The following is a 10,802-nucleotide window of genomic DNA, read 5'->3' on the forward strand; positions in this document are numbered from 1 at the left end:
CCGCCGCGGGCGTGACGTCATCGGCGGGCGCCGCGGCGGCCATGGCGGCGCCGTGGGGGCGCTGGGCCCGGCTGCGGCGCGGGGCGGCTCAGGCGGTCACCGCCGGTAAGGGCCGCGCCGGGGAGGGCTCCGGGGGCGCCTGGCACACACACCACTCCCCATCCCCATGTGACTCACACGGGACCTCCACCCCCAACTCCGCGTGACCCACAGCCCCCCCCCCCGATCTACAGCCCCCCCATAGCCCTGGCTGACCCACAAGCCCCTATAGCCCCGTGTGACCCATAGCCCTGGCTGACCCACAAGCCCCTATAGCTTCGTGTGACCCATAGCCCTACCTGACCCACAACTTCCTGTGACCCACAGACCCCCTGTGTAGCCCTGCGTGACTCATAGCCCCACCTGACCCACAGCTCCCCCCTGCCCCATAGATAAATGTGACCTGCAGCCCCCCCCTCATAGCCCTGTGGGACCCACAGCCCCTCCTGACTCACAGCACCGCCACAGCTCCCCCATAGCACCACCATAACCCATAGCCCCTTGTGACCCACGGCCCTGTGTGACCTCCCAGCTCACTGTAGCCCCTGCAGCCCCAGTCCCCCAGGAGGGGACCACAGACCCACTCTCCCTGGGACCCCCTAGAGCTGCCCCAAAACCACCCCCTCAAGACCCCATCTGTGCCCAGCACATCACAGCCCTCATCCCCCTCCCCGAGCTCCTGTCCTCCAGCATCAGAGCTGCCCCAGAGCCCCCGCACTGCACTGCTTGGCCCTGACTCCCCCCAGCCCCGCTGTGCCATGCATCCTGCCACATGTCCTACAGGGTGAGGGGTCCCGTCTTCACTCCAGGCTCAGGAGCTCAGTGTCATGGGGCTGCGCTGGGGCTGGGAGGGCTAATGGGGGGTTTTGGGGAGGCACAGGCCCAGAGACCCTTCCTGCAGCTCTGCGAGTCACCCCAAAACATCAAGAGGGCTGTTTTGGGAGCCCAGCTCCCCACAGATGCTGGGACCTGTCACTGGGGTGTCTGGGGCCCTGTGGGCTCTAGTCTCTTCTTCCTGTGCCCCAAAGATTCTCCTGCTCTCTAATGTCTCTTTGCAACCCAAGACCCCACGTCTCCCCACCAGCCATGCTGCTCAAACAAAACCGGTGCAGGAAGCTGGAAAATCCTGGCAGTGGGGGCCAGGGTGGCAGCCTGGGGGCTCAGCTGTGGGTGCAGTCACTGGCCCTGCTGCCTGTAGAATGGTGGCTCACTGCAGGGATGCTGCTAGCCCATTCTCACTGTTATTTTGGTCTGATTTGATGTGATCTGCTGCCTGGTACCTGTGGCACTGCCAGGCTGCAGATCTACCCTGGCATTCGTGGAGAGCAGCTAAGGTGGAGCTGGGAGCCTCTTCATGCTGCTGTCGCCAGCTCAGTGCAGCCACAGCTCTGGGCTCCAGCTCTGCCAGTTGTTTTTTCCTGTTGGAGGGGGCCCTGCAGCCCCCCAGTTCCTTGGGCTCCCCTGGGCCATTCCCGTGGGGATGTATGGCTGCACTGGATGTGGTTCTTATGGCCACAGAGATGTCTGAAGATCCCAGCCTCCGCTGGCTGCTTGGGAACTGCTGGAGCTGCCCTTCCCAGGCAGAATGGAGCTGCCGGCTGTGCCGGGTCAGGGCGTGTTGCCAGCCACTGGCTGTGCTGGTGATTCCCACCGTGCTGCCTGTGGAATCGCTGCCCCGCCGGGTTCTACCTCCTGCATCCTAGGCTTCAGGCCAGGAATGCAGCCGGGCTCTGGCACAGCAGGCAGCACGTGTCCGTGGCAGCGACCTGGCTGTCCTTGACTTCCCACCGTGCTGAAGCCGCTGGCTGCCAACTGGGAAAGCCACAGGGAACACAGAGGGAGCGGCCTGATTAGGCCTGGGTACATTCCAAAGGCCTTGGGATCAGCCAGGCCTCCCCGCCATCCCTGGCCTCCCCAGTTTGCTCCATCACCCCCTGGCCCTTCGCCCAGAGCCTTCGGCACTGAATGTGGCCAGTGCTGCTGGCTGAAGTTTTTCCACGAGCTCTGTGCCCAGGGTTCCCACCTGTGCCCGGTGGGAATGGTGCCTGCGGGAAGCTGGCATCCAGCACCTCTTCTATGCCAGTCTGGGGGCCCTGGGGCCCATGGGCTGGTGGTGGCCGCTTGGCCATCGCAGAGGACGTGATGCTCAGAGCGGGAGAACCTCAGCTCCGCAGGGGCTGCATTGGCCGGGGTGGGTGATGAAGCCAGCGATACAGGGATTACCAGGAGCACGGCCACTCCGTAGGGATGCAGAGACCCAGCCGGCCCTCAGCTCTGCAGGGATGCGTCCAGCCCGGCTGGTCCAGGCTAAGGCCCCGCTCCTGGGCTGCGTCCAGGCTCTGCTGACCAGGGCAGCCGCGCTGGGCTGGGTCCTGGCCCTGCCTGCAGGCTCGCAGCATCTGCACTACAGCCGTGGTTTGTGGTGAGGGGCTGGGAGCCCCACACCTGCATCTCTTCTCTCGCGTGTGCTGGCTGGGAATGGTGTGATCTGGTTGTAGGCACTGGGGAGGTGGCAGAGCCAAGGTCTGCAGCTTCAACCTGCTCCCATGGGGCTGTTCCAGAGGGATCACAGAATTCCTGAGTTGAAGAAGACCTTTGAGATCATCAAGTCCAAGCATACTAAACCAGATCCCTGAACAGCTTATCCACCCGTCTTTTAAACACTTCCAGGAATGGGGAGTCCACCACCTCCCTGGGCAGCCACTGCCAGTGCCTGAGAACCCTTTCAGTGAAGAAATTGTTCCTAATGTCCACTTTAAATCATCTCTGGTGCAGCTTGAGGCCATTCCTTCTCATCCTATCATTGTCACTTGGACAAATAGATGAACACCCACCTTGCTACAACCTGCTTTCAGGCAGTTGTAGAGAGTGATGAGGTCTCCCCTCAGCCTCCTCTTCTCCAGGCTAAACAACCCCAGGTCCCTCAGCTGCTCCTCATAAGATTTGTTCTCCAGCCCCTTCCCCAGCTCTGTTCCCCTTCTCTGGGCACACACAGGACCTCAGTGTCTTTCTTGTAGTGGAGGGCCCTCACCAGAGCCAAGCATGGGGGCAGAATCACTTCCCTGCTCCTGCTGGCCACACTGTTTCTGATAGAAGCCAGGATGCTTGATCATTGGTCTGGAGAGATCCATGAGCTGGGAGGGATTGAGGGACCAGAAGAGATGGACGGTCTTGGAGAGATCGAGGGGCCCAAAGGGATCGGTGGCTCCAGAGAGATTGATGGCTCTGGAGGGGAGTGAGTGAGGGCTACCTGGAGCATCCTTGGCTGCCATGTGCTCGGACGCTGCCTGCAGGGACGGTGCAGTCGGGGCTGCCAGGAGCAGGGGGGCCACTGCTCTCCACAACGAGGGCTGGCTGGGATTCCAAGAGCAGAGGGGGATGGCTGGAGAGCTGCCCAGGAGCCGTGCGGGAGGAGCAGGGGAACGAGCAGGGAACGTAGCGGCCAGGGAAGGAGCGCTGGGCCAGCCGAGTTGCGTCGAAGAGGTCAGGGGCACAGGACGGAGCGGAGCTGCCAGGGGCCACGCTGAGCCGAGCTCCGCAGGCCGTACAAGGCAGCGGGTGTGGAAATACAGCCAGGAGCAGTGACATTGCCCGGCAGCAGCAAGGAGCCAGGGCTGAACCTGGCACTGGAGAGCCTCACCCGCCTGACCTGGCTGCTGGTGCTCGAGGGCAGAGAGTGGCATTCCAAGGAAGGGAATTGAAGTCAGAATCATGGAATGGTTTGGGTTGAAAGGGACCCCAAAGCCTATCCAGTTCCAGCCCCCTGCCACGGGCAGGGACACCTCCCACTGCAACAGGTTGCTCCAAGCCCCATCCAACCTGGCCTTCAACACCTCCAGGGATGGGGCATCCCTGGAGCTGGTGTGGTGCTCAGGGAGTGCACGGCCTGGGCTCAGGAGTGGCAGCACAGGCAGCGTCTGGGTGGGCTCTGCCCCAAAAGTCCTGGCTGGTGGATCAACTTGGAGACAGTGCTGCTGAGCACTATTCCAGCCAGGGACTCTGCACTATCCTGAGGGTGTCATGGAATCATTGACCTGGATGTGAGCGAGGCACTCCCAAGTGCTCGCCCTGCACCCTAAGCAGGATGTGCCCTCACAGGGACACTCATGGGAGTGGGTGACGTGATCGCACAGCAGCTGGTGGAGCGGCGCGGGCTGTGTGGCCACCAAGGCCACCGCACCCTGAAGATGATGGCGATCGGCTTCGGCTTCGTGGTGAGTGCCAGAGCGCGGTGGGCACCGGGCCCTGCCCCATCCTGGCAGCAGGTGTGGGGTGGATGGGATGGAGCATCGTCACCACAGGGTGAGACCCTGCTGCCAGGGTTTGGGCTCGGTTGCCCCAGTGCCACCTCCAGCATCTCCAAGCAGAGCCGGGTCCCCTTGAGGTCGAGCACCCTGTCCCTGTGCCTGGCTCCCAGCATCCCTGGTGGCACCGTGGGATGGGATGGGGCCGGCAGCCTCTCTCCGTGCAGCCGTGCCCCTCCCTGGTGCTGGTGCCAGCCCCAGCAGAGGTTCTGTTGGCTGGAGGATGACTCCGTACACAAAGCTGCAATTGTGCCCTTCTCCCCTCTGCGTGGTGAGGCCGGATCCTGATCCATCAGCTCCGGTGCTCTGGAGCAGGGTGCTGGCCTTCCCTGTGCATGATTGGTCCGGATCCTGATCCATGGGCTCCGGTGATCCATGCAAGGTGCTGGACTTCCCTGTGCCCAGCAGGGTTGAATCCCAACCCATGGGCTCCGGTGCTCCATGCGGGGTGCTGAGCCCCCCAGAGCGTGGTGGGGCTATGTGACTGGCTCTGGAGACCCCCACACCTCTGTGGCCTGGGACAGACGGACACTGTCCTCACCCCCGGCTCTGGCAGGGCCCCGTTGTCGGCAGTTGGTACCGGGTCCTGGATCGCCTTGTCCCGGGGAACACCAAGGTCGTGGCCGTGAAGAAGATGGTGCTGGACCAGGTCAGTGCCACGCTGGCCTGGGGGCTCCGTGGGGTGGTGGGTACGGGGGCAGCTTTCCAACCTGCTCCGAGAGCCTTGGGTGCCGAGCGGGGAGTGGTGGCCAGGACCTGCCCCACAGAGCCCAGGACTGCTCCATGGAGTCCAGAACCCACTTCATGGAGTCCAGGAGTGCTCGATGGAGTCCAGGACCTCCCCATGGAGTCCAGGACATTCCCCCTGGGGTGGCTGGGCTGCAGTGCTGGGTGCAGCAGGCAGGATCATAGAATCATAGAACAACCAGGTTGGAAGAGACCCACCGGATCATCGAGTCCAACCATTCCTATCAAATACTAAACCATTCCTCTTAGCACCTCGTCCACCCATGCCTTAAACACCTCCAGGGAAGGTGAATCAACCACCTCCAGGGAAGGTGAATCAACCACCTCCCTGGGCAGCCTGTTCCAGTTCCCAGTGACCCTTTCTGTGAAGAATTTTTTCCTAATGTCCAGCCTAAACCTCCCCTGGCAGAGCTTGAGGCCATAAGCTTGAGGATGTGTTGTGCCTGCTGGCCGTGCCGCAGGAGCCACAAAGATCCCGGTGTTCCCGCTGCCCTGTGTGCCCCTGCCACCCCTCACCCCACACTGTGGGGCCGGCTCCAGGCGTTGCAGTTCCTTGACACCAGCTCCAACTCCTCCCTGGCAGGGGGGCTTCGCGCCCTGCTTCCTCGGCTGCTTCCTCGCCGTCACGGGCACGGTGAACGGGCTCTCGGTGGAGGAGAACTGGGCCAAGATCCAGCAGGTACGTGCTGCTGCCCGAGGTGCCACGGGGTGCTGCTGCCTGCTCCTGTTTGTGCCCCCAGCGTGGCCATCTCACGCTAGCCTCGTGGCCTGACTGCAGCCTCGTTATGCTCCATGACCCCAAGCCCCACTGGGGTCTGCCCCCCTGCTGTGGGGCGTGGAGCAGCTCTGCTGGCCTGGGGGCGCTGCCAGGCTCAGTGCTGGGTGCCGGGGTCACTGGGTGCCGGTGCCAGGGCTGCTTCCCGTGGCGCAGTGCCCAGGGCATCCAGTGCCTGTGGTCATCCTGCTCCCTGCGTGCCGTCCACTCTGCCGGCTGCAGCTCGGGAGCCATCACCAAACTGGCTCCCGTCAGCGGGAGCTGCTGGAAACCAGTGCAAGGGCTGAGTCAGCGTGTCCAGAGCGTGAGTCACTGGCGAGCAGGTGACCACCGGCTGCGGATGTGGCACACCGGGGTGGGTGTGCGGCTTCCCGGGACACACAGACACCTGTGGCTGCCAGGGCTGGGTGAGGGGTCCCAGCTGGGTCCTCTGCCCGGATGCTGGGAGCTGAGATGCTGCTCCGGCCAGAGCTTTACCTGGGGCACAGTCACCCCTGGGGTGCAGCCCAGGCTTCGGGCACTCCTCACCAAGCACGGCATGTGACAGCTCAGACCTTGCTGCCCTCGTCCTACCCTGGAGCACAGGGATGGTTGGACTTGGTCATCTTAGAGGTCTTCTCCAACCTTAACAATTCTACGAGCCAATCCTTGGGGAGGATGAGATTCCCTCTTCCTCCTGGCTTTGCCGGAGCAGCAGCCAGGATCCAAGGGGTTTCAGACCCTCGAGGCACATGCAGGCTGGTCCTGGGCACAGGCAATGCCCCGAGTGCTCCCATCGCAGCTGCATCTCACCCAGACTGTGCCATGTTTCCTGCACTCGCTCCCACAGGGAATCCCACCAGGGCCTGAGTGGGGCAGTGGGTGCTTCCTGGGAGCCCTGGGAGGGGGCTGGGGGCTGGACAGCGGGGCTGGCAGCCCACTTCACCTCTGGCTTGGGACGCATCCGCTTCTCCCCACGCAGAGGCATCAGCAGCACATCCATCACCCCTGGGCCCACTCTCCCCGTCCTGGGCTGCTGGCCAGCACCGGGACAGGCTGGGCTCCCGGCTGAGTCATGGCCAGGCTGGGCGAGAGACTTGTCCCTGGCACGGCCATGGGTGCCGCACGGGGACAGGGCTGCGTGTTGGGGCCCAGGGTGGCTGTCCCAGCTCAGTGCCCCTGTGCAGCCCCGTCCTCACTATTCCTTCCCCTCTCCATCCCTGCCCTCTGCATCCCTCCGCCTCTCCATTCCTGTCCTCTCTACCCTTGCCCCTCTCCATCCCTTTCCCCTCCATCCCTGTCCCTCTGTATCCCAGCCTGTGCCAGGTAGAGGAGCCACCTGTCCCTGCCTTTCCCACCCTGTCGGAGGCTGGTGACTGCCCTCTGCCCAGCTGGAGTGGATGTGGAGCTGGGGAGCATGGCAGCAGGGGACAGTGGCTCTCTGGGTGCTCCCAGGCCCTGCCTGCAGCCCAGCCGGCCTCCAGGGACCTGGATGGCACCAGGCACCCGGCTGGATGCCTGCAGCACCTGGGTGACAGGGCCAGGTGCCCACAGAAGCCTGGGTGCCTGCAGGGCTGTGCCGTGTGCTCACATCCTCCCTTTTCCCCAGGACTACGTGGACGCTCTCCTGACCAACTACTGTGTAAGTGGTGGCCATGGGTGCGTCTGTCCCCACTGCCACGCTGGCTGTGCTCCTGTCCTGCCCTGTCCCCAACCTCGGCCTCGGGAGCTGCGCGGGCTCACCTGGGCGCCCTGAGTGCCAGCGGGGGCCTCCTCAGCGCTGTCTCCATCTCTGCTCAGATCTGGCCACCGGTGCAAATCGCCAACTTCTACTTCGTGCCCCTGCAGCACAGGTACCGACGTGGCCGTGGTGCCGGATCACAGCTCTGGGCACCTGCAGCTGTGACCCTGTCCCTTCTTCTCCCCTCTGTCCCCAGGCTGGCTGTCGTCCAGTGCGTTGCCATCGTCTGGAACTGCTACCTCTCCTGGAAGGCAAATCGGATGTGAGGGAGCAGCCTAGGGCTGTGCCGGCTCCGGCACCGGCCAGTGCCTGTGGCTGTTCTAGGCCCTCGCCAGCCATGGCACGGGGCAGTTCTGCCCCTCGACACGCTGCTCCATCCACACTCCCTCCTTTCCCCAACCCCGGCCCCACACTCAGGGTGCTCTGGCTGCAGGGCAGTGGGTGCCGGAGCTGCTGCAGGCCCTGGGCCAGCGGTGCCGTGGTTGGCGCTGCCCCACACCGAGCTGTGTGCCCCGCACCTGCGGCTCCACAGCACCCACGGCTCAGCTGTGCTCCCTGCAGACGTGTTTCCTTGTCACTGCAGAAGGTTGGAGCACCTAATAAACGGGGTTTTTCCCTCGATTCCTGTGGCCTCCACCCCACGCCAGGGCCTGTGCAGAAGCAGATTCAGGGCAACCATTCCTGTGCTCTGTGCACTGCTGGTGGCCCTGCAGGACTTGGGGATGTGTGCGGATGGCACAAGGACTTCAGGGGATCCACCCTGACCTCAGGCTCCGTGCAGGCCTGCAGGGCTGAGGCTGTGTTCAGACTGGACAAGAGTTTTGAGGGATCCATCGTGGCCTGGGGCCCCATGCACGACTGTGAGGCTGCAAGGCTGGGGGTGCGCACAGTTGGCACTGGGGTTTGGGGGGGGACCAGCCTGGCCTGGGGCTCCGTGTGTGGCTGTGACTGCATGTAGATGGCACCAGGGTCTGCAGCCCCTTGCAGCTCGGTCTGAGCTGCAGGAAGGCAGCGAGTGAGCTGCGAGCATGGTGTGAAGCGGAGCAGGAGCCCCACGGCACTGGGGCTGCCAGGTCAGGGGAGGCTGAGCTCGGCCCCTACTGAGGGCTCTGCCCCGGAGCCGCAGGGGAACGGTGCCCAGTGCCAGCCTTCACCCCACATCCACGTCACGGGTGCACGGCAGCGTGTGCTGTGCCCGCTGCTCCTGTGCAGCCCCAGGCAGGACGTGCTGTGCGAGGGTCCTGCTGGGCCACAGCAATGCCGGGGGGGGCTGCAGGGACACAGAGGTTGTGGGGGGATGCAGGGACACAGTTGATGGACTGTGTGCAGCGACACAGCGCTGGTGGGGGGAGGCTGCAGGCAGCGGTTTGTTGTGCCTGCAGCTCCGTCACCTCCTGGCAGCATCACCCGGAGCCCCGGCAGGAACATCGTGCATGCAGCCAGCGCTGCCACCCCGGTGCCTTCGCTCTATGAGTCACAGGATTTGGCCCGTGGTGCCGGCACTGCTCGGGTCTGTCCGCAGCGCCCAACCCCACCATGTGACGGTTCAACCGCCAGCTTTGCCACTGCCTGCGGGTTTTGTGTGCCCACCCGTGCCCGCCCCCTGGCAGTGGGTGCTGGCAGCCGGTGGGTGCTCTTGGCCGATGGGTGCTGGTGGCTGATGGGTGCTGGTGACCAATGGGTGCTGGTGGCCAAGGGGTGCCGGTGGCTGGTGAGTACTGGTTGTGGATGGGTGCTGGTGGCTGATGGGTGCTGGTAGCTGATGAGTACTGATGGCTGATGGGTACTGGTGGCCAGTGGGTGCCGGTGGCCAATGGGTTCTGGTGGCCGATGGATGCTGGTGGCTGATGGGTGCCGGTGGCTGATGAGTGCCGGTGGCCAGTGGTTCCATCCCCACGCAGAGCCAACCCCACCACCACACCCAGTGCCTGTCCAGGACATCCCTGCTGGACGTGACCACCCGGTGCCCTCACCAAGCACCCACAGCTCAGCCTACCCCGCCGGCCTGGCACGGCTTCCTGGAGCTCAGGGCAGCCGTGGGGCCCTGCCTGCCCGTGTCCCAGTGTCCCAGTGTCCCTGCCTGCCCGTGTCCCGGTATCCCAGTGTCCCTGCCTGCCCGTGTCCCGGTATCCCAGTGTCCCTGCCTGCCCGTGTCCTGGTATCCCGGTGTCCCGGTGTCCCTGCCTGCCCGTGTCCCGGTATCCCAGTGTCCCTGCCTGCCCGTGTCCCGGTATCCCGGTGTCCCGGTGTCCCTGCCTGCCCGTGTCCCGGTATCCCGGTGTCCCTGTATCACGCTGTCCCGGTGCTCCCGGCCGTTCAGCACCACGGACAGCGGCGCCGCGGGCACCGGGCGCGGGGTGGGGGGGCGGAGCGGGGGCACCGGGGGGCACCGGGGACACCGCGGTGTTCAGGGGGCGTACCCTGTCCCCGCCACCGACCCAGGGCACCCCCCCGGCACCGGCCCCGCCGGCTGGGAACCGGAACGGAACGGGGGTCGCGGCCCCCGGGAGGAACGGGACCTGCCTCTCCGCCGCCGGTTGCCCCCTCCCGCCGCCGCCCCGGTGCCCCCCCCGCCCAGCGCTGACGTCAGCCCGGGCTACCGGCCCTTTATAACCCCCGGCCGCGCCGCCGGCTCAGCCCCGCGGGACCATCAAGCCCGAGCACCGGCTGGGACGGGACTGAGCACCGGGTACGGGGAACCGGGACTGAGCACCGGGTACGGGGGACCGGGGACGGAGCATGGGGTACGGGACGGGGGACGGCGTACCGGTTACAGGGGTAGAGGACCGGCGGGGGGAACGGGGACAGAACACCGGGCAGGGGACCGGGAAGGGCGGCCGGGAGGTGGCTCCGCGCTCCGGTCCCCGCTCGGTGCCCCGCACCGTGTCGCTGATCCCGCGGCCCCGCAGGTGCGCTCGGAGCCGAGGATGCGCCGGGCGCTGCTCGCCCTTCTGCTGCTGCTGCTCGCCCGCCCCGACGGCTCCGTCCCGGCGGCGGGGGCCGAGGCGCGGGGCCGCCCGGTGTGGCCGGTGCCGCCGGCCCCGGAGCCGTGGCGGGCGCGGCGGGAGGAGCCGCCGCTCTCCATCGACCTCACCTTCCACCTCCTGCGGCACCTGCTGCTGCTCGCCCGAGCCCAGAGCCAGCGCGCCCGCGCCGACGCCAATCGCCGCATCCTCGACGCCGTGGGGCGCTGAGAGCATCCCGGGGCACCGGGACC

The 10,802-nt window shown here is 65.5% G+C and overlaps 2 protein-coding genes across 2 annotated transcripts; both read left to right on the forward strand.

Annotated features, from left to right (window-relative positions):
- Nucleotides 1-35: 35 nt before the first annotated feature.
- MPV17 (mitochondrial inner membrane protein MPV17) lies at nucleotides 36-7,943 on the forward strand. Its single transcript, XM_069851057.1, has 7 exons — nucleotides 36-105; nucleotides 4,138-4,253; nucleotides 4,900-4,992; nucleotides 5,674-5,769; nucleotides 7,454-7,486; nucleotides 7,645-7,697; nucleotides 7,782-7,943. Exons 1-7 carry the CDS (start codon nucleotides 42-44, stop codon nucleotides 7,849-7,851), a joined length of 525 nt encoding a protein of 174 aa, XP_069707158.1. The 5' UTR covers nucleotides 36-41; the 3' UTR covers nucleotides 7,852-7,943.
- A 2,317-nt stretch (nucleotides 7,944-10,260) lies between these two features.
- On the forward strand, nucleotides 10,261-10,802 carry UCN (urocortin). The gene is made up of 2 exons (XM_069851058.1): nucleotides 10,261-10,274; nucleotides 10,495-10,802. Exon 2 carries the CDS (start codon nucleotides 10,513-10,515, stop codon nucleotides 10,777-10,779), a length of 267 nt encoding a protein of 88 aa, XP_069707159.1. The 5' UTR covers nucleotides 10,261-10,274; nucleotides 10,495-10,512; the 3' UTR covers nucleotides 10,780-10,802.

Source organism: Phaenicophaeus curvirostris, chromosome 2 (genome assembly GCF_032191515.1).
Source record: "Phaenicophaeus curvirostris isolate KB17595 chromosome 2, BPBGC_Pcur_1.0, whole genome shotgun sequence".
NCBI classification, from domain to species: domain Eukaryota; kingdom Metazoa; phylum Chordata; class Aves; order Cuculiformes; family Cuculidae; genus Phaenicophaeus; species Phaenicophaeus curvirostris.